The sequence below is a fragment of the Sapajus apella genome, unplaced genomic scaffold (genome assembly GCF_009761245.1).
Source record: "Sapajus apella isolate SASKATOON/1434 unplaced genomic scaffold, GSC_monkey_1.0 scaffold26, whole genome shotgun sequence".
Taxonomy (NCBI): Eukaryota; Metazoa; Chordata; class Mammalia; order Primates; family Cebidae; genus Sapajus; species Sapajus apella.
Window position 1 is genome coordinate 15,005,248 of NW_022436966.1, and position 23,795 is coordinate 15,029,042.

General features: G+C 35.2%; 1 protein-coding gene across 2 annotated transcripts in view; it reads left to right on the forward strand.

Moving 5' to 3' along the window:
• The first annotated feature begins 2,988 nt into the window (after window positions 1-2,988).
• Window positions 2,989-23,795, forward strand: part of FANCL (FA complementation group L) — a 78,656-nt gene continuing 57,849 nt past the window's right edge. For both annotated transcript variants that reach the window (XM_032292073.1, XM_032292074.1), the window contains exons 1-4: window positions 2,989-3,446; window positions 13,097-13,155; window positions 15,355-15,415; window positions 18,495-18,551. In XM_032292073.1, the coding sequence (XP_032147964.1) occupies window positions 3,048-3,446; window positions 13,097-13,155; window positions 15,355-15,415; window positions 18,495-18,551 (576 nt within the window). In that variant the 5' untranslated portion in view covers window positions 2,989-3,047. The remainder of the gene's footprint in view (window positions 3,447-13,096; window positions 13,156-15,354; window positions 15,416-18,494; window positions 18,552-23,795) is intronic.

Here is a 23,795-nt window from a genome sequence, read left to right on the forward strand (position 1 = left end):
TCCCCTAATTTTTATTTTCCCCTGATTTTCACATTTCCCAAGGTTCTGCCTTCATCTCTCTTCTCAGCAGACTCAAACAATCTCTCCCTTATTAATCTTATTAATGTTAATGACAGGCATCCCATCTTCTTCCATTACTAATGGGAACTGGGAGAAGAAACTCTTGGGACACAGCTGAACATTTGGGCTATATAATAGGGATAACAGATGCTAATTGGAATGGTATCAGCATTTTACATTTTAATATTTAATTTTAAGACTAATAATTCTCCTTTTAAAAATTAAAATATAAAAGATAAAAGTCTCAATGAGCCATTATCCCCATTCTTTGTTCCCATCTCCCTCCCCCAAAGTAACCATTGCTAGTAATATAGTCCAACTTTATTTATATATTTGAATATAAATGTTATAATAGTAAGCCTACCAAGCTGGAACTTGTGCTTTTTATTTATCAAAATGTTTGAGATTTTTTTTTCTGTGTTAGAATATACAGTTCTCCCTTAGGCAATAGCATTTAAATAGTAGTAATTTTTGTGGCAAAGTATATAAATGAAATCCTGCCTAGGATACCTTGTGGAACTTGAACTTCAATGAGGATCTTTGTGCAGTTTGTCAGGGTGATTCCAAAATTGAAATCATGTTGTTGGTGGTAGAAGTAGTTCCTTGGCTTTCTGGTCTTTAAATATATTGAGGTTTTTAATTTTTTTTTTTTTTTATATTGTGGTGGCTGACTTCAACTGGGCTATATAAAAACAATGGTTCTAGCACCCCACATATGAATTGATGATGGTAGTGAGTATCCAACTTTCAGTCTTGAACACCTAAGGATAATGGCCAAGTCATTTAATTATAAAGTCTTTATATGGTATCTTACCTTGTTCCATGGTCCTTGGATTTGATTATAGATTTTATTGATAGGGAATGTTCATTTACAAGTTCAACTATCAATAACAGTGACTTGGATGTCTTTTCTTCAAAAACTAAGATGGTAAATTAGCAATAAATACTCTGGAAATCTCTAAGTATAATAACCTAGTTATGGGAATTCCAAATCAAGGAGCCAACTGCTTTTGGCAGGTGGCTACGCTGTCCAGTGTATCAATAACAAAGGTGAGTATGATGTAAAGTCGCAGCCAAAAGACTGTGTTCTAGGAAGTGACTCCTCAACAGACACCAAATCTTGTCCCTGTATCTTGATTTTGGACTTCCCAGTCTCCATAACTGAGAAATTAATTTCTGTGTATTACCTATCCAGTGTATGGTATTCTAACAACCCCAATGAAGATATTTAATAAATAATTAATTAGCAAGTATAATGCAACAGGCAATATGCTAAACGATTAAGGAGAGCAATAATTTTCAGAAGATAAAAAAGGTTTCCAAAAAGACATAGCACTTGAGATGGACTTTCAAGAAAGGGTAGAAGTTCCACGGGGAAAGTGTGGTGGCAGGGAAGTTTAGGGTACTGGATATAATACAGGTTTTAATTCACTGATAAATTATAAAGTGCTTGAAGTAAGGGACTGTATTCCTCTTAATGTTTGTGTTGATTTCACTTTTGCACAACCTTTATTTTATTTTTATCAGAAAACATGTAGCATGGCCATCCTTAATCACTGAGTTGCAAAATAAAGCAGGTGTTATGTCCTGCCCCTGCAGAGATTCTCAAACCTGAGCATGCATCAGAATCACCTGGAAAGCTTGTTAAAACAGACTGCTGGGCCCTATTCCCAGTGTTTGGGGTTTCCTAGGTTTGAAATAGGGACCTGTAGGGAATGAGAAACATCTTTCTTTCCTGTCACTAGATTCCTGGTTGAGTCCCTTATAAGAAAAGACAGATTAACAAGAGAAAAGCATGCAAATTTGTTTAAGTTTTATGTGACATGGGAGGCTTCAGAAATGAAGCCCAAAGAAACAGGAAAACCTGTGTGTTTTTAGAAGGAACAGTAGACAGTTGTGGGGAAGTATGGTTGGACATAGGAGGCATGCTGTAATGGTAATAAACTGGGGTGAGTTGTCAAAAGTCTTTTTGTTCAGATTATTTTCTATGTCCCTATTTCTTTAGAGATAAGGATATTTCTTTCCTGTGGGTATAGGAAGAGCACCTCTGGATGGAGGATCCAATGACCTGCCTTAGGGAAGAAGGATGGGAGAAGGTCAGAAAGTGATCTTAGGTTTTGCTGTTTTCTCAAATAGCAAGGGGCCATATTTTGGGGTAGCATGCCCTGAACCCCATCAGTGGTGAAAACGTGTATTTCTACAAAGTTCCCAGGTGATGCTGCTGCAGTTTCTGGGATCACATTTTGAGAACCACTGCTTTAATGTAATTTATATCTAACCACTGCTGCAGCATTCATGTTTTCTGTAAGCATCCAGAATGCTATGAAATTCTTGTTAAACCTCAAGAAACTTCAAGATGTCCAGCTCTGTCTTGAGGGCAGTAAAGATGGGTAGGGGATATAATAAACTTTGCGAAACCTTTGGCACATTACGATGATGTTTTGCAAATAGTAGGGCTCAAACCTGATGCATTGAAGACTCATTGGAAAATCAAATAATCATATGATAAATATTAATAAGTTTCTTATTTAATCAACTCTCAATAAGATGGGATGTATAACATTTCTGAGTTAGAAAAAATTATAGCAAGGGCTGTCAGAAAAAAATTAAGTTCATCAAGTCCTTCAGCAATCTTCCCTCATGTTTTGCTTTACATATTTGTGAGTGCCGTACACAGAACTAAGTCCAGTGTTGACTTGAGTCTGATCAATACATATGTAGGTATATATATGTGTGTCTCTAATATATCTGAATAAACTTGGTAAACCATAGAACTAAAATATATATGATATATATGAATGTTATAATACATTTCATCACAATAATTGATACACAAAATAATACATTATTCTGTATGTTAATGGAGAGAGAACAACAGCAAAGAGGGGGATGCGAGAGGTTCAAAACAGAAGTGCTACAACGTCCAGGCTATGAAAGTCATTTTATTCTGGAAGAAATGAGGCACCAAAATTGTAAGTCTTTCAATAATGTTAAACAGAATCATCCAAAGAGCTCCTGGAACAATCGAGGCTAGAATGATCTTGGTCAGTAAGTCCCGTGGACTTGAGAGCAATCGTCCCTCCCACCACCGGTTGGGGAGCCCCGATGTCGCCTCCCGCAGAGCGCCACTTGGCCCGGCCTGCGCTTTACCTTTATTTCCGCCCGCAGAATCCTTCAGGCTCTTCCCGCCAATGCTCGGGTTTCCGCTGAGGCGTCTGAGCGTAAGCGGACTGCGCATGTGCAGGGCCCGCCGGTCTAGAGCTTCTCAGTGTCTCTCCGGACCTCGAGCCATGGCGGTGACGGAAGCGAGCCTGTTGCGCCAGTTCCCGCTGCTTCTGCCCCAAAACAGGTCGAAAACCGTGTATGAGGGATTCATCTCAGCTCAGGTACCCGCCCAGTGGTTAAGAGAGCCTCCCTCTCGCAGCGTAGCTGTGCGCAGAAGTCTGTGACAGGCTAGGAGGTTAGGGGCCCAGACTTGGGATTGAGAGGGGCGGCGCTTAACGGCTCTCCGGAGACCAGGTTGGAGAAACGCCGCTGTCGCTGCCACCCCGGTGGGCGCCGCGCGGGATGGGGAGCGAGGAGGCGCGCGGCGTGGAGTGGGGCAGGGGCCACGCCTCCTCTCTCCCTCACCCCTCCCTGAGTTTGGCTTCCTTGGTTCTGTGTCTGTCCCACAATTGACTGTTCGTTAGTTTTATTTTTTATTTTTGTAAATTTTGCCCTAACTTGATTTTTAACACCTTCCACCTCCACGGATATTGATGAGTTCACTGGGGAATCTGGGCTAATTATATTCGTATTTTCTGTAGAAAGAAAATTTTGGAAGAAAACCTTATTGTCGTATGTACCTGAACACCCACAGTTGCAATATTTTTTAGAAGACGCATGACAGCAATGGAATTAATTACCTTTGCAGATTCCAGCGGCCTCTCTTATGGAGTTTTATTACATTTACTAATACGTTCAGGGTTTTGAAGTTTACACAGCGCTTTCCAGGTAAATAGCTCACTTAATCCTCAGCGGGCAAAAATTTTTAAAAGAATTATTCCCATTTTATGGTTGAAGAAATCAAGGCATGGGAAACCAGAGACGTTATTTGCTGATGATCTCATCAGAATCCCTTAAACGCAGGCTGTGTGATTCCAGTCCTGGATTTTTTTTCTCTCTCCATGGCACCGGAATACATTAGGTTAGGATTCTGAGTAGAGACTTTTACTTTCTGACCGTTAACACTCAACCTGTGCCCCCTTCCCCACAATCACGCATAGTCTTTGAGTATATGTGGAAATTACCATATGACCATCACAGAAAGTAGAGGTTAAAATTCGTTATTCTATATGGAAAAAAGTTAATCCACCTTTTCCTCTCCAATTAGAAGTATTTTTCTTGAATTATCTAGCTGAAGACATGAATCTCTTTTAGACAACATTTAGAAAAGTGAAAAAGTATTATTAAGTTACATTTTTTTTTATTTTAGAGGAAGCATGTTATACCTAATTTTAGGCACTTTAAGGGAAATACTGTTCTCATGTATGTCTATATCTGCTGAGGCCTCTTAGAAAACAAGTACAGCCATTAGAATTGAGATTAGATGAAAATTTTTTTTATGACCATTGCTATAGCTACAATTTTAATTTGTACATGCCTTAGCAGTTTATTTAAATCTTAACCTAAAAACTTAACATGTTTTAAAATATTTTGTATATATTTCAAATTTACAGAAAACTAGCAAGGATATACTGTACAAATAATTCCAGTATACCCTTTACCTAGATTCACCAGTTTACATTTTCTCCATTTGATTGATCATTGTTAAGTATGTGTATGTTGGTAGGCATATGTACACATTATTTTTCAGAACAGTTTGAGATTAAATTAGGCATAGTTCCTCTTTATCCCTAAATAGTTGAGCATATATTTCATAAGAACAAGAACACACTCAACCACATTACAGTTATCAAAATCAGGATATTTAATAATGATATGATACTATTATCTAAGATAGAATCCCAATTTCAAATTTTGTTTGCGATACAGTTGTATGTTTTATACTCCAATCCCCTACCATCTGATGTTAAGATCGCACATGACATTTAGTTGTCTTTTCTAACCTGGAACAGTTCTCAGTCTGTTTTGTGTTTTTTTATAAGCTTGACATTTTTGAAGAGTACAGGTTGGCTGTTAGGTAGAATGTGTCTCAGTTTCTGTTTGAATGATATTTTCTCGCTATTAAATTCAGGTAATGCATTTTTGGCAGGGATACTACAGAAAGATTGTTGTGTCTTTCTCAAGGCATGTGAGGTTTACCTGATTGGTTCCATTATTAGTGATGTTAACTTTGATCACCTGGTTAAGGTGTCACCTGCCAAAGTCTCCTTTTGTAATTAATAAGTACTTTTGGGGAGATACTCTGAGGCATCAAATTTTCACATTCTCTGGTTTTTAGCATTGACTTATGCTTGAGTCGACTGTTACTATCATGGTTGCCAAATGATGATTTTCTAACTCTTGTCATTTCTACTGTATTTATTAAGTGGCAGTTTATTATAAGGAGTAGCATTGCTTGCTTTCTCATTTATTTAATTATATTAGAATGGATGCCTGGATTTTTTAAAAAAATTACTTGATTCTAATCATTATTTATTTTGATCTCAAATTGTCCCAGGTTTGACTAGGAAGCAGGTTTTATGTATATAAGTTTTTAAGGCTTTGCATTTCATCTCATCACTGTTTTAAAAGTATCCTATAGATTCTGACATGTTGTCTTTTTATTTATTTATTTTATTTTATTTTATTATTTTTTTGAGACAGTTTTGCTTTTGTCGCCCAGGCTGGTGTGCAATGTCGTGATCTCGGCTCACCGCAACCTCCGCCTCCCAGGTTCAAGCCATTCTCCTGCCTCAGCCTCCCAAGTAGCTGGGATTACAGGCATGCGCCACCATGCCCAGCTAATTTTCTGTGTTTTTAGTAGAGACGGGGTTTCTCCATGTTGGTCAGGCTGGTCTTGAACTCCTGACCTCAGGCGATCCACCCACCTTGGTCTCCCAAAGTGCTGGGATTACAGGCATGAGCCACCAAGCCTGTTTGTAGTCTTATTATCACTATTCTTAGAAGTGATATTCTTGACTATATAATGTCAATTTATAGTTCTGTGTACCTAATAGAAGGTTTTAAACATTTTCTCGTGGAAATTCCTTTTTGGTTTTGATTTTTGTTGCTGATTTCTAGTTTTTCGTGTAAGTAGACAGTATTGTTTGTAAAAAAAAAAAAAAAAAAAAAAGTCTCCATGAACTTACTGTACTTTTTCCTGTGATCTAATATATAATCAGTTTTAGGTGTTGTCTCTATTACCAGATTTTCTCTTTCCTTTTGAGTGAGCTTTGCTAGTTTGTGTCTTTCAAGGAATTTGTTAATTTCATCTAAGTTTCTGATTTTATTGGCTTAAAGTTATTTATAATAGTTCCTTACTATCCTTTTAATGTCTTTAGGATCTGTAATGATGCTCTCTATGTTGGTTATTTTTTGCTGCTATTTACTTCAAACCTTAGTGGCTTAAAACTAAAGCAATTATTGTCTCACTGTTTCTGTGAATTTGCAGTTTGCGAGCAACTTGGATGGTATTTCTTGAGCAAAATCTCTCATGATCGTGCAGTCAAGGTATTTGCTAAGACTGATGATCTAAAACAGGGTGTCCAATCTTTTGGCTTCCCTGGGTCACATTGGAAGAAGAATTGTCTTGGGCCACACATAAAATACACGAACACTTTTTTAGCTGATGAGCTAAAAAAAAAAAAAAAAAAAAAATCGCAAAAAAATCCCATGATAGTTTAAGAAAGTTTATGAATTTGTGTTGGCTGCATTCAAAGCTGTCCTGGGCTGCGAGTTGGTCAAGCTAGAGTTAGAGGATTTGCTTCCAAGATTGCTCATTCACATAGCTGTTGGCCATGAGGCCTCAGTTTGCTACTGCCCTTAACAGGAGGCCTTAGTTCCTCACCACATGGATCTTTATAGTGTTGCTTGACTGTTATCACAACATGGCAGCTAGCTTCCCCTGGGTGTGTGATACAACAGAGAGATCAATAAAAATGCACATTGTCTTTAATCCCTTAGCCTCTGAAGTCACACATATTTACTTCTGCTTTATTCTGTTTGTTACATGCAAGTTTCGTAGTCTGTATTCAAAAGGAGGGAAATTAGGCACCAGCTCTTAGACGTAGAAGTGTCAAATAATTTATGGATGTAAGTTAAATATACCTTTCATCCTCATATCTGATATAGGTAATTTATGTCTCCTTTTTTACCCCTGATACATCTGAATAGAGGATATAAATTTTACTGATTTCTTCAAAGAACTTGCGTTAATTTCATTGATTTTTTTTTCTCTATTATTTTTATGTTTCTATCTGATAGATTTCTGATCTTAACTGATTTCTTCAGATGGAAGATTATTGATGAGATCTTTCTTCTTTTCTAGTACAGATATTTACTTCTTTAAATTTTCCTTTAAATACAGGTTTAGCTATATGACACACATTTTGGTGTGTTACAGTTTTGGGGTTTTTTTTTTTTTTTTTTTGAGATGGAGTCTCACACTGTCGCCCAGGCTGTAGTGCAGTGGCATGATCTAGGCTCACTGCAATCTCTGCCTGCCGGGTTCAAGCAATTCTCATGCCTCAGCCTCCTGAGTAGCTGGGACTACAGGTGTGCGCTACGACCCCAGCTAATTTTTTTGTATTTTTGGTAGAGACAGGGTTTCACCATGTTGGCCAGGATGGTCTCGAGCTCCTGACCTCGTGGATCCGCCTGCCTCAGGCTCCCAAAGTGCTGGGATTACACGTGTGAGTCACCTCGCCCGGCCTAGTTTTGTTTTTATGCAGCTCCAAATGCCTTTTAATTTCTCCTTTGCTCTGTGGCTCACTTAGAAATATGATTATCTTTCTGTTATTGATTTATAATTGTTTCATTTTAGTCACAGACTATAACTTGTATGATTTGAATTTTTTAAATATTTATTGAGCATTAATTTTATGGCCCATAATATAATCTATCTTGGTGAATATACTGTGTGTACTTAGAAAAGAATGAATATTCTGTTGCTATTGGGTAGAGTATTATGTAAATGACAATTAGGTCAAATTGGTTCATAGTGCTACTCAGACACTCATTGGGTAGCACTGTGCTCACTGATTTCTTCCTCTGCTTGTTCTACCAGTTAGTGAGGGAAGTGTTGAAATCTCCAATGATAGTTGTTGATCTTTCAATTTCTACTTTAATTTCTATCAGCTTTTGCTTCATGTATTTTGAAGTTCTGTTATTATTAGGTGCATAAACTTTTAGAATTGTTAAGCACTCTTAGTGAATTGACTCCTTTAGGATTATGAAAGGACCTTTTTATTCTTTAGTAATAATGTTTGCTCTGAAATCTGTATTTTTCAATATCGATGTACAGATTCCATCTTTCTTTTAATTGGTGTTACTATATCTTTACTTTTTTCTTTAAGCTTATTTGTGTTTTAATATTCAAAGTGTGTTTCTTCTGTGCTTTGCTTTGTTATGCAATATGGTACTCATTGCCTTTTACTTGGGGGTGCTTAGACCATTTACATTTAATGTGGTTATTCATATGGTTGGGTTTAAATCTACTTTGTTGCTGTGTGTTTTCTGTGTGTCTTACATATTCTATTTTTTTTCTATTTTCTTCATTTTACATTATTCGAATTCTTTTTTATAATTCTGTTTTATCTCCTTTGTCAGTTTATTGGTTGTGTGTGTGTGTGTTTTTTTTTTTTTTTAACTAGTTGCTTAAAGGGTTTATAATATGCATATTAAATCTATCATGGTCTGCCTTAAAGTAATATTAGGATTCCATTTTTATGCACTATTGGTTTATCAGCTATATAATTTTGTCTCTTTGAATCTGTAAAGATGCTACTCTACTGTCTTGCACTCTTTTCTTTGTTCTTCTGTAAATAGAAATTTTTTTTTTCTCTGCCTGCTTTTAAGATTTTTCTTTTTGTCATTGGTTTCAGTCACTTTGATGTGTGTTGAACCTTGGTGTAGCTTTTTTCATGTTTTTCCTTCGTCAGGTTTGTGGAGTTTCTTGGATCTGTGAATATATATTTTCATTTAATTTAGAAAAAATATCTGCCATTATTTTTTCTTTGTTTCTTTGTTCCTCTTTTTCTGTCCTCTGGGTTGGGGGCTCCAAATATATGCATTTAGGTCACTTAAAGTTTTTACAACTCACTCATGGTGTGTTCACCTTTTTTCTCTCCATCTCTTTCTCTTTATTTGGGATATGTCTTCAGGTATACTAATACCTTCTTTTGTAAGGTGGAATCTGCTGTTGATACTATCTAGCATATATTTTTTTAAAATCTCAGATACTGTATTTTTTGAGGGAGCCTTTCTTTACATTTTTCCTGTCTCTATTTAGTAAGCTCATACTTTCCTCTCCCTTCTTGAAAATATGAAATATAATTATAATTGTTTTAATTTTTAAATCAGGTCTATCATCTGTGCCATTTTTATGTCTGTTTCTCTTGATTTTTCTCTTCATTATGGGTATTGTCTTGGTTCTTTGCAGGAAATATATGTGGTTGGTATATTTTGATTGGATGCTGGACATAATGAATTTTAACTGTTGCATGCTATATATTTTTATTCTCTAATTATTCTTGAGATTTGTTGTGAGCTACAGTTAAATTACTTCTAAACAGTTTGATCTTTCCAAGGTTTGCTTTTAAGTTTTACTAGGTAGACCCAGAGCAGACTTTTAGTCTAAAGGTGATTAGGCCCTACAAGTGAAGCAACACCTTCTGAGCACATACCCAGCCTTGTATGAGCATCAAGATTGTTTTGCAGGTTCTGTTCCTGTACTTTCTGGTGTTTTCCTCATATCCATGGAGCAAGCGGTACTGGGCTGAAGACTCTTTGCCAGGAATCCTCTGAAATTCTCGGAGTTTCTCTGTGTGTGTTTCTCTACTCTCCATGCATCTCTCTCCTGCTTCATACTATACCTTGTGAATTGTACAAGAGATGGCCTTCCCTTACTCACCTGTTTCTTCTCAAATCAGAGAGAATGTTATGCTTGTATTGTCTATCCCTATCTTACAGGCTGAAAATACTGCCATCATAGAACCAGACAATTTAGGCATTTTCACATTTATTTCCCTGTCAAGGATCACTGTTCTGTACTGCCTGTTGTTTAGTGTCTGAAAATCATTGTTTCATATGTTTTGTCCAATTTTTAAATAAGGAGGGAAGATAAATCCTGCCCCTTTTACTCCATAATGGCTAGAAGTGGTTTTCTTCAGTTTCTTAAAATTTTCTATTTCATTCTTGCTTAGTTTTTTAATTTGCTTTAAGAAGTCTGTTTCCAATAATATTCTGCTTCATATATAATTTATTTGATCTTTTAGCTAGAGATGTGGATTTTTTTTTAAATTTTGAAAGTCTGTTAAGATATATCTCAGAGGTGATCATTGTAAGTCACTTTATCATGTGGCCAGTTATCCCTTTTGGTATGTGGAACTCCAGGAAGTGTACTCGGATTATATTTTAAAATATTTTTTCTACTATTTTGTTTTTCTTTCCAAGAGCTCCAATTGTATGTACTCTGGACTTTTTTTGGGTCTGTTTTCCATTTCACCTCCTTTTCTGTGATGGTCTTTAATTTTTTTCTCATTTTCTCATTTGGTAATTTTCTTGCTTTTTCTTTGCCCTTCATGACATTTGTATGTAATTTTGATCTTCCTTGGACTCTTTTTAAACTTATTCTTCCACTTTCATATAATTTTGTCTTTTTCTTCTTTTTCATTCCACCCTGAGTTTATTCAGCTCATTCATTTCTTCCTTTACATTTTAAAAAATATAATTTCTCATTCTAGTTTTAAAATGTATGAATCTGGATACAAATGCTCACATAATCATATTTCGTTCGTTGTTATAATTCGTTTATAGTTTCTGAGTTGTTTGCTTGGGGTCTGTTATCACCTAAAATGTTTGGAGTCTCATTTTCTTTTTTTGTCTCATAGTTGCATTGATGAAAACAATATCTTTGCATTCATGGACATTTTGCCTGTTTGCAATACTTTATAAAATTCCTGGTTCAAGAATACCCTCTTCTGTTGGGGAAGCCAAGTGCAATTTATTTAATGGATGAAATGTTGGCAAGTGCTAGGTGGGAAGGAGTTCGTTTTTTATTTGCTGATATAAAAGCCTAGGTTTCCCACTCTTCTTTTTCCTCCTAATACCCAGTTTCCAAAAGGTGTCTCTACCTTTTCTCCTGTCTTCTACCTCTAAAGCATTCTTTCCCAGGACTGGCTCCTTGACTTTTGTGTTCACATTAAGTCTTCTCTTTGTAGGTCAGTGTTCTGATTTACCAGAGCTTGTTATTTTTTTTTTTACACTTATTTAGTCCTCCCAGTCTCTCTTCCATGCATTTTTTTCTGACCTTCCTAGCACTCTTAAAAGAGTTGCTGTGGGAGTCGTAGAGTAGGTTCTATTGGAAAGTACTTTATATTTTTCTTCTTACAGGTAATTTGAGGTTTATTGTATATCTTGTCTTCTGACTGAAAACATGGGATTTTTGTGGTTTTATTTATTCTTAATGTGTTAATTAATGTAGCTTTTCGAGATGATATGTGGGGAGATTCTGGTTTAGGCAACTGTTAATATTTCTGCTCCCTGTAACCCTGGTGGAAAATCTGGCTTTTTTGAGAACGATTAATATTTTTAGATGCTTTAACTAAAAAGCTAGTTTTGGACATTTTGTTGAATCAGGAAGTATTGTGGCATGTGACATAGTATTTGACCTTTTAAAATGGCAGGGCTTTGCAAATAAGGGACTTTGGAATTTTATTCTTTTAGATAAGAGCATGTATTTCTATAGTAGAATAGTTCTATTTTTCATGTAAATTGTGAATTCCAAATTGTTCTTACACCTGTGTGTGGGATGTCTGTAATGTTAGGTTAAAGTTACTACACCTTTTAGTGCTTTAATGAAATAGTGAATTATTGTTACTTGACCTTTTGAAAAGGTCAGTAGTACATTTTGTTTCATTTTTTTAAAGGACATTTAAATGTAATGAAAGTCAGAACTGTAATATTACCATGAAAGTAAAGGTTATGGGGTACATTTAATTGTGTTCCTCTGTTTTTGAAACTGCTTTGAGGTAGACTGTGCTAAAATTTCACGTGGTAATTGTTTTTTGAGAATTTTATTATTCTTTTTCATTTTATTCTGTTGGAGTAAAAGATTACATTTCTGTTTGTCTTTTTCTGCTATTTTTGCTCAGATTTCATGTGTATTGTCCTATTTAAGTTACAAAGTTTAAGCTACTTACCCATTCACTTTTCCAAGAAAGTAAAATGGAATAAATGCCTCAGAGGTCTTTCTTCTCTTAGAAAGACTCTTTGAATGAAATTCTGTTTGTTCAAATGTATAGTTAATATGTTACTGATACCTTTAAAAAGTTAGAGGCCCACTAATGGGAGAATTAAATATACTCTGATTAATGAAATTATTTTACTTATGTCTGTATATTTAGATTGTGTAACTAAAGGTATTTTCATTTTATTAAAACTTAGAAAGTTGAAAACGTGAAGTCTGTATTATGTTATAGATCCTTAATTTATATTTTGATTTTTTCTTCCATTTTAAAGCAATTTGAAGAAATTTCTTTTTTTCATAAATTTATTTCCTAAGAAATAACACCGAAATTTCTTCTGTGGGCCTGTGTTAACAATTTTGTAATGTCTTGTGTTTATGAGTGACTTTCTCTTTAAAAACAAAATCTTATCTGGGTGCTTTGATTTCCCAGTAACTACAAAGTTTCTGTAAGCCAGTTTTGATTTATTTTCCCTCAAATGCAATATTCTGTTGCTTATATTTTAACAAGTGTAAAGATGTGGACAAATTTGATACCTTTTAGGAAATAAAGGAAAACATTCTTTTCTATATGATTCTCTGTTTAACTTCTCTTAGCATTAAGTGAAAGATAAAAATTTGAGTGTTCCTTTTCAATATTTTCCACAGGGTAGAGACTTCCATCTTAGAATAGTGTTGCCTGAAGATTTACAACTGAAGAATGCAAGGTGATGTGGTGTTTAGTTATAAATGTACATTTTTGTGTTTTGGTGGGACAGGCAGTGCATTTGGTATAAACTGATTCTAGTGATTAGAGTTTTGCCTAAAATGCGTATTAGTCATTCGCCCCAAAAGAAACATCTATGATTTTTCCAAACCAATGTGGCATTTGTAAATATTTACCTGTTACTAAAGTGCTTTTAAACATTAGCTCTCTCATTTTTTTTTTTTTTTAATTTAAAGCAGTAACAGCAGTTGTATATGCTTCACTAGCAAGTACCGAACAGATATATAAAGGGACAGTACCAAAGGATTAGAAAATCTTTTTTCCATCTTTTGGCTGATATTATTAATGTGTGTATATTCATTCTATGGGAAGACCCACATCAGTTCAGTCCTGGCATAAATTAGGTACCAATATTGAATGTTGATAGATACAACTAGTCAGCATATGAGACTGAAAATTTAGGTACCACCCCAAAATCTCAATTCTGCTTTTAAATATTTCTGTAGAATAATAGAGGAAAAGGAATCCAGAGATATTTATAAGTAGAATTGAGAGGATTTTGTGACTGATTAAAGTGTAGGTAAGAGGGGGAAAAAGGAATAGAAGATGCTTTTCAAGTTCCTGGCTCAGATCACTAAGCTAGAGAAGAGGTCACAGATGGAGAAGTAGAAGAGAGATTGTTTTTAAGACATATTGGGTGTGAAATATCAAGGAGAGCTATTTAGTAGGTAGTAACATATTGGTGTGGAACTAGTGTGTGAGACCTGAAGCGCAGAATGTATGTGAAAGTTACAATAGATGAAGGATTTGGGACCTTGATTATGAATAGGTTTTTTGGTGTCTGTATCTGGGCAGGAGGGGAGTGAAAGAGAAGGCCAGTGACAAGACCTTGAGGCATACCAACATTTAAAGTCACTAAAGAGGAACTTAGAAGGAGACTAAGGATTGACCAGAAAAGAGGAAAATTTGGACAGCAGAGTCAAGTCAAATAGAGAGAGGCTTAAGCAAAGCATTGTTAGCAGTGCTAAGGATTGCAAAGAGATAGGTTAGATGCGAGTAAGTTTTGTGTGGTGGCAGAAGCCATATTATGTTGGTTTTTGGACTGGATGAGTTGGTAGAAAGGAAATGGAAACAGTATAAACTATTTTGAAGGAAAAGATGGTTAAAGAATGGTATGCATTCAAGGAGGAGTTATGATGTTTTTCAAAGATAATATATATTTGAGCAAGTTCAGTAAGGAGCAAAAACTAGCAGAACATAAATTAAGGATACCACAATAAAGGGATAATTAACTGAAGTGACCAAGTTGGTAGCAAGGGATAGAGAGCACATTTCAAGCTTGGTTACCAATGGACATTTGAATGAACTACTCTGCCACTAACAGTGGAGACAGGGATGGGTTTGGGGGTTTTAAGACCAAGAATGGAGAGAGTTGTGATGGTTTGAAAAGGCCATGTTGGGAAAAACTCAAGACAGGCTTCCTACTTGTAGGTAAGGAATTCCTTAGAAAAGTTACTTAGCAGTATTGGGAGCACAGCTAAGGTGAGCCAGTAAGTGGATGAACATTAACTTATCACTTCTTATACAGTTAATTAAAAGTATGTATCCTACTAGCCAGGCTTTGTGGTGGGTATCTATAGTCCCAGCTACTTGAGAGGCTGAGGTGGGAGGATTTCTTGAGCCCAGGAGTCCAGGTTGCAGTGAGCTATTCTTCTACTGCAGTCCAGCCAGCCTGAGTGACAGAGCGAGGCCCTGTCTCTAAAGAATAAAAAAAAAGTATCCTTTTAGTTACCTTAATCAGGAATTTGAAGATTATATTGCTACACATGATTTTTCAAATACATGTTTGATACATTATATTTGATGATATATTATTATCAAACTATTTTATTTACGCTACCTTGGAAAAGAATCTACTTCAGTAGAAAACTTTACTTTGGATGTGATAAAGTTAAAAAACCAGATATACTATTTGCATGTAATTTACTGATTGAAGTTATTTATATTTTGAAATGAAATTAGTACCGACAGTTTGAAGACAAAACTTTCAACAGTATCAGTGGTAAAAATTTTATTAGCTTGTCAGAATTATGCTTGCCATTCTTCTGTATGTACATGCATGTTTGTGTTAGCATACAAATAAGTTTTTCCTTTTATTTCTGAACAGTGAAGAAACCATTTTGTCTCATTAAAATTTTAGATTATTATGCAGTTGGCAACTGAGAACAATACTTAATGGATACCATCAAATAGTACAACAGGTAAGTCCTTTTTAAAAGGTTTATGTTTTAAGAGAAGATAAGAAATTACAAAATTTATTCTTTAAAGTCCTGCTTTGCAGAATATTGTAACAAACTGGTTTAATAGTTGTTGAGTTTTGTAGTTTTCATCTCTGTGTGTTTTTAAATCTCAGTATCTGCAGGAGATGTCCAGGTAGCCTTTGTGTTGAAACTGATTTCCATTCTTGAGACATTTGGTTCTTCAAATGTATTCACCCTTAACCATATCCATCACTTCTTGAGTGATTCTTCATCTGAGGCTGAATGGCAGTGATAGGGAGAAAAAAATCAGACCCATTTAGAGCTGTGGGATATCTGTGGCAAATATGGGATTTTAGCCCTAGATTAGCAACAGAAAAGGTATGGTAGAAATAATTTAGGATCATGTGTACTTGCATAATGAGAGGAGATAAAGGCTGCTTAGTTGGGATAATAGGCAGGATTAATTTCTTTATTCTTAATGTTTAGATTCCTCTGCCTGAAAATTCCTTTAAAGATTAGAAAAAAAATCAGTTACTGAAGCAAAATGATGACATAATACAATTCCTCTTTCAGAAAAATAGGTGTTAGAATTGCATTTCTGTTGATGCTTTATGCATTTGTTTTTTTTTTTTTCTGATTTCCTGTATTTCTGTGTCTTAAAGGCCGGTTATTATCTATGATAACTGACAATCACGGTCACTCTCCCATAAAGCATTGCTGAGCTGCAAAGAAGTAGAGGAAATAAACTGTTTGATTTGTAGAATGGAAGTTGTCACCCTGGTAATATTACATAAGTTTTTTTAAAGGATATGTTCAAATTATTTCTCTGTTTCCTTTCCACCTCTCCTTCCATACCCTTGACTATTTAACACCAAAAATTAAGAAATTAATCTATTGACATATTTAAATAGCATGGAAAAAATGGTTAATGTGGTCTAATAGTAAGATCTATTACTCTGTTTTTCTCCACCAAGTTATCAAGAGGATTCTTAGAAGAAAACCCCAGTTATTTATTTTCCCTTGCCCCCTAATTGGTCAGGTAGAACCCAGTGTTAGTTTAATTCTTCTTTTTATTTCAGAGAATATTACTATTCTTTTTTTGTATCATTTTAAATTTTAGTAAATATGGGCCAGGGAGTCAACAAACTTTTTCTGTAAAGAACCAGATAATAAATTTTTCAGGCTTAGTAGGCCATAAGATCTCTGTTGCAGCTACTCAACTCTGCCCTTATATTAACCATAGACAAGAGGTAAGTGAATAGGTATGGCTACATGCCAAGAAAACTTTGTTTACAAAACAGTATTGAGCTGGATTTGGCCTCTGGGCTGTAGTTTTCAGACCTTCCCAGACCTTGTCATTTATTGATCTCCTGTAATAAACCAAGGGGAAAATACAACATAGAAGAAAGGATAGTCAAGGATTTGATCTACATACACCCACTCAAAGCTATGTTAAGATGTGAATCATATGTGTTCATGCGTTGTTGAAAACAGTGTAAAACTTCTTGGCTTTCTTTTTTTCTGTAGTTAGTTTAAGGATTTCTAGGAAATGGAATCATAACTCTAGTATTTATTCTACGCTAGAAATTATTTCCTTTTTGCCATTTTATTATAACAGTTTTTACTTTAATGAATGATTGTCTCCATTTTTACTCATGAATTAGTTGTGAGAGATCAAAAATCACAATCATAGGTAGTTTTTAAGGTCAAGAGAAAAATAAAAACTGTATTGTTAATTAATAATTGTTAATTTATTGCTGTAACTAGATTTTAAAATTATAGAGTTGCCTGATTTTTATATTTTATATTCTTCTTCCCACTCACATCACTCCTATACCTCTTCTTCCTTTTTTTTCTGTTTCTCCTCCTCCTCCTCCTCTTCTTTTTTTTTTTTTTTTTTTTTTTATTTTTTATTTTTTTTTTTAAGCCAGTCAAATTTAGCAGTGGGGAGTTGTATACCAACTTTAGTGACACTAATGTTAATAAGCCTCCTCCTCTTCTTTAAAAAAATAATGATGAGGCTGCTAGATTTGCTAGCCATGGTAGTGATACAAGGGCGGCAGGGAAGTGCTGGATAGAGAAGAACGGGTCCCTGGTGAGTGCTCCACCCACGGACCTAGGTGAGTAAAGGCACTCCTGCCTTCACACTCACATGTTGAATTTCCCAAGACCACCCTGGCCTGCCATACCCCCATCCTGTGCCTATAAAATCCTGAGACCCTGGCAGGCACACATATACAAGTGGCTGGATGTCAAGAGAAACATATCAGTAGAGGAACATATGAGCGGCTGGATATGAACAGCACGTCAAGAGCACACCGACAGGCTCCACGCCAGGAGGCCATTGACTGGCAGAATGAAGTGGAGTTTGGCCTGGGTGATTGGAGAGCCCGGGCCGCTGAGCAGTCTGGCTCCAGGGGAAAACCATTTCCCTTTTGGCTCTCACATGTGCTGAGAGTCACTTCTATTCAGTAAAACCTTGCACTCATTCTCCAAGCCCATATGTGACCTGATTCTTCCGGTACACCAAGCCAAGGACCCTGGGATACTGAAGGTTCTCTGTCCTTGCAATAAGGCAGGGGTCTAATTGAGCTGACTAATGTAAGCTGCCTATGGAAGGCTAAACTAAAAGAGCAGCCTGTAACACACACCCACTGGAGTTTCAGTAGCTGTAAATATTCACCCTAGACACTGCCGGAGGGGTTGGAACCACAGCCTGCCTCTCTGTGTGCTCCCCTAGAGGTTTGAGCAGCCGGGCACTGAAGAAGCCAGCCAGTCCTCCATTGCATCCCTGCGATGGAGACAAGGGATGTAGTAGTAAACAGTGCTCAAGGAACAGAGCAGTGTGAGGTTTTAAGTGACATTCTAACACAGTTTAATATATCTCAGCAAAATAGTTTTGAGGGCATCGATTACTCTTTCAGAGTGAAATTGGCAGTAGTAGTAAGGTTGATGACTTCATTTTTTATACTTTTGCTAATCTTTTTTTCACATTCACTTGGGCCTAAATTTTATTACAGTTTTAGTGAATGGAATATTTATTGTGCAAATGAAATTAATTGGAAATGTTTTGATCTAGAGAATGCAGCACTCTGTTGATCTAATGAGCTTTATGATGGAGTTGAAGATGCTTTTGGTAAGAATTTTTTTTCTTGCGCTGTTACCATACTATAAGTCTCAATTTCTTTTCTGTAACTCCTTTAAAAACTAACATTAGAATTTATCTTCTTAACTCTGAGTCATTTAATGTTTTCTTTTACTGTGTACATAAATGTAGATGGTATATTGCTTGAATTGCATGAGGGCCATAACTGTATGAAGGAACCACTTTGATTGTATCACAAACTAGGTACTCTTGACACTAGTGTTGGGCAGGTGGTGAAGAGATAAAATGCACTCCTGGCCTGTCAGAGAGTTTAACATCTAAGGAGAGATTAGGTAGTCCTACTTAAACGTATAATATGATGTATAAATAATTTTGTATATAGCTCCAGATATCCGAAAAACTTATTAGGCTTCATTTCATATATACTTTTACATACATACTGTTTATTTAGTTAATCAGTCTTGCGTAAGATACTTATTTTGTTTATCGTATAGACATTGTATTATTTTCTTAAAACCCAAGTTTATTTTATTACCCAAATTTTCAACATAAACCAAAGAAGAGAGAAGATTATAGCAAATACTGCTGGGGCTGACCAAATTTTAACATTTTGCCAATCATAGTTCCTCTTCTACTTTTTTTTTTTTTTTTTTTTTTTTTTTTGAGACAGAATCTTGCTCTGTTGCCCAGGCTGGACCGCCATATTGGCTCACTGCAACCTATTCCTCCCGGGTTTAGGCAGTTCTCTGCCTCAACCTCTGAGTAGCTGGGATTAGAGGTCCCCGCCACCACCCCCGGGTAATTTTTATATTTTTAGTAGAGGCGGGGTTTCACCATCTTGGCCAGGCTGGTCTTGAACTCCTGACTTTGTGATCTATCTGCCTCAGCCTCCAAAAGTGCTGGGATTACAGGTGTGAGCCACTATACCTGGCTTGTCTTCCCCTTTTTTTCAGAAGAAAGATACTGTAGTATTTTTTTTCTATACTTTAAGTTCTGGGGTACATTTGTAGAACATGCAGGTTTGTTAACATAGGTATACATGTGCCATGGTGGTTTGCTGCATCCATCCCCCTGTTATGTATATTAGATATTTCTCCTAATGTTATCCCTCCCCAATCCCCCCACCCCCTGCTATCCCTCCCCTAGCTCCGTCACCCACTGACAAGCCTCGGTGTGTGACGTTCCCCTCCCTCACACCGTAGTATTTTAAAGGAAATTCTGGACATTGTATGTATCCCTCTGTAAGTATGTTAGTGTGTATCTCTAACAACTAAGTGCCTTTTATCTGTTTTTAAATATACTATTGTAGTCTCAATAAAGTTAATAATTTCTTATAGCTAGTTTGTTTGTACTAGATGCAAACAAGGTCCACACATTATATTTAGTTGATATGTCTCTTAAGCCTTATGTAAGATGTATTACAAGGTACTTACGTATAACAGCATCTCCTCTTAACCTCACCCTTTTTATTCATGCCATGTATTTGTTGAATAAAACAAATCATGTGTTCTATAAAATCTCCTACATTCTGGATTTGACTTGTAGAATATTCAGGGTTTATCTTTTAACACACTTCTACTCTCTTTGTAACCTGGCTGTTAGATTTAGAGGCTTCAGCAGATTTTGATTCATTTGTTTGATAAGATTACTTGGTGCTCTCTATTTATATTACGTGAGGTTGTGCATGATGTCTGTTGGTTCCTCTTTTAGTAAATTTAAGATTGATCAGTAAGTTTAGATACATTCAGTATAGTTTTCCATCAGCCTATCACCCAATGATTTTAGCATCCAGTAATAATCATTATTGCCTATATCTACTATTTCATTAGTATTTACAAATGATAATTTAAAAAATTCCATCAACTGCACTTATTAGTTGAAAATCTTCTGTAGAGAAGAACTTCTCTTCAGTTGTTTGGTTAATTTGAGATACAGCTCATACCGGAGAGACCAGATAAGTGCTTATTTCTTTTCCTTTTAAAACAGAAACCAATTTTTAGACTAATGAGTTGGTGCCTAGCAACTGTAACAGGGATCTAAAGTTTTTTTTTTTTTTTTTTTTTCAGTATCTTTATGAACTCATACATTTTTATATATTTAATTAAATTTCATTCATTGTAATCATTTTCTTTTTGATGCTTAAATTGTCCCATTTTTTGGTCAGTATAAGCCTCTTCATGTTGGCTCCTGAGTTCTTTTAATATAATCCAAGTTTCTTTGCCTTCTGATACCAGTTACCCTAGGCTCATTTATTCCTCTTATCCCATAACTGTAATCAGCCATTTCTCCCAAGAATCATGATTTCTTTGTGGGAAATAGTATTTGGATGCCCCAGTCTGGAAACTTGAGTGTTCATTGCTATTACTTCTAAGTCTTTTCAGTGGACAAAGCTAGGAAGAAATACTTTTTGGAAATAATATAATTATGAGTTCCTATTGATATTTACAATACAAATTTGGGATTGTAGGGTTTTTACTTCTTCACTTGTATGTCTTTCACTCTGAAAATGCTATTTTCTAATGATACTGACATCATTGTATTTTTTTCGTTATGTTCTACTTGTTCTATTTCATTGACGCTTTTCCTGTCTGTATGTTTATGTTTATATAAAAACTGCAATACTAATATTGCTAACAATGGAAAGTTTTGCTATTTCTTTGTGATTCTTGTTGAGACCATTTTATTCTTAGCAGCTACTATATATTGATAACTTAGTTGCTAGATTTTTTTCTTGAGTCCTTTTTTAATGCTAATAAGAACCTTCTAAGATAGGACTTTGATTAAATGTGTGAGATTAGAATAGTAGTTTAAAGGTAATTTCTGAAGTTTGAGTTTTGATTTATGAGTTTATAAATCCTAATTAATAAGGGTTATCAAAATTGATTACAAATCACATCAAAGGCCTTAATGCAATAACGTTAACAAAGTAAAGTAAATAATTGAAGCATATTTGGTTTACATCTCCTTGACATTGGAGAAAAGTTTGAAACATTTCTTTTATCTTTTTATTATAACTTTAATACACTACACATATACAAGGAAAGACTAAGGGAACCAGAGTAAAAGTATAGATACCATGTCCTATTAAATTCTTCTTATCAAAAATAACTTTATTAAGTTGTAAGTTTAAAAACTAAAATAAAATTTTAAGATCTCTGATTTACAGTATCTATTTAGTACATTCATTCCATTTCTGAATAAAAATCCTATATTTTAGCTTTGTTCAGAAATTATGGACAAAGTTGGCGATTTTATTGCTCATTCAAGGTAGCATACCTAAAAATATAAGAATTATTAGTGTACCTTTAGGCTGTGTTGTTAGTAATAGGGTTCCTATAATCATCAGTGAATATGTTGAGAGTGATACTCAAATGAAATTAGTAGTTACTGAACTTATTTAGGAAATGTAAATCTTCCATGGAGTTTCCTAGTAATAACTATCCATACAATGGGGGTTCAGTATATTTTTAATAAATGAACAATTACCTATATTTTAAAATAATCCTATGAGGTAGGTTATTTTATTTCTATTTTGGAGCTGAGCCTAAGGCCTAAGGCCTCAAAATAGGAATTGTTAAAGTCAGGATTTAAAACATTTGTAAAGCCTTTCTGCTATGTACCCTCGCCTCCTTTTCTATGAAGAATGTGTTGCTTCTCTGCTTTTGCCTTTTTTACTTGTTATGGTTCTAGAGTAGGAGTAACTTGTCTGACTTAAAATAGAAGATAGAGTGTATAAATGTCATAAACCTAGGATTGAAAAGTATTTTTACTATTATCCAGGTTTATTTTTACCTTTAATTTTGTGGATAGCAGTAATTAATATTTCAGAATAAAAACAAATTTCAAAGTATACTATATTAACTTAATGCATTTTATTTAATGATAGTACAGCACCATCTTAATAGTGTTAGGTTGGTATACAACCTAAATATGAATTTATTTTGTTGGACCATCAGTCTATTTTTAGGTAACATTAGGCATTTATACTGTAAAAAAGGCAGTATATGCCTTGTCTTCTAGGAGCTTACTTACTAATAAAATCCATATTGATATTCTCAGCTTTATGGATCTGCTTTCACAGTTTTTTTTTTTTCATTATAAAGCAGATTCACAACTAAATTGAAGTAATTCCAGTTAATAGTTCTAATTTTGAAGTGCTGTTTTTAACATATATATTCATTCTAATATGATCTCAATATCCTATCCTAATTAAAAAAATTAACATATAGTTAAAAAATAAGATTAAACATATACTTAAAAGAATAAAAATTCCAACCTTATATTAGGATTATATTTTTCAGAAGTGTTTATAATTTTCAACTTGTCCCTATCTACTGTTGTTATTTATTGTGGCTGATTTACTTATTTATTTATTTAGTTTTTGTAATATTTTTTGATACTTCAGACTGTGTGAACATCTAAGTAATTTGTAGATACATGTATTTTTACTTACCAATTATTTGTCTAGGTTAGTAACTTCAAAATAATTGGTAATTTTAGCTTTAACAATTCTAGTGATATTTATATATCTTGTAAAAAATTTTAGTTTTGGTTGGGAGAAACCAAAACTATAAAATTTTATGGGAGAACATAAACATTTTAAAGCCATCATAGATAGGCCTAGCAAGAAATAGGACTGTGATCTAGCCAGATGGATAGCATTAATACTTGAACTTACTTGGTTGAAGAGTAGCACAGCATGTAAGTCAGTGAAAGAAATTAGCATGTAGATATTTATTCTGATAATGAGGGGGTTTTGTTTGTTAGGATGTGGTTCATAATGATTCATAATGTGATTCATAAACTGACATACAAATATGTTAGTTTAGGTAATGTACTTAGAGTTCAGGCCTTTCTTTTGAGGAACTTAAAAAGTGGTGTGTGTGTGTGTGTGTGTGTGTGTGTGTGTGTATATATATATCTCACATATTCATGGGAGTAGAGAGAGAGTGAAGCCTTGAGGATGAATTTAATAAAAAGTTTTTGTTACGGCCGGGCGCGGTGGCTCAAGCCTGTAATCCCAGCACTTTGGGAGGCCGAGGCGGGTGGATCACGAGGTCAAGAGATCGAGACCATCCTGGTCAACATGGTGAAACCCCGTGTCTACTAAAAATACAAAAAATCAGCTGGGCATGGTGGCGCGTGCCTGTAATCCCAGCTACTCAGGAGGCTGAGGCAGGAGAATTGCCTGAACCCAGGACGCGAGAGGTTGCAGTGAGCCGAGATCGCGCCATTGCACTCCAGCCTGGGTAACAAGAGCGAAACTCTGTCTCA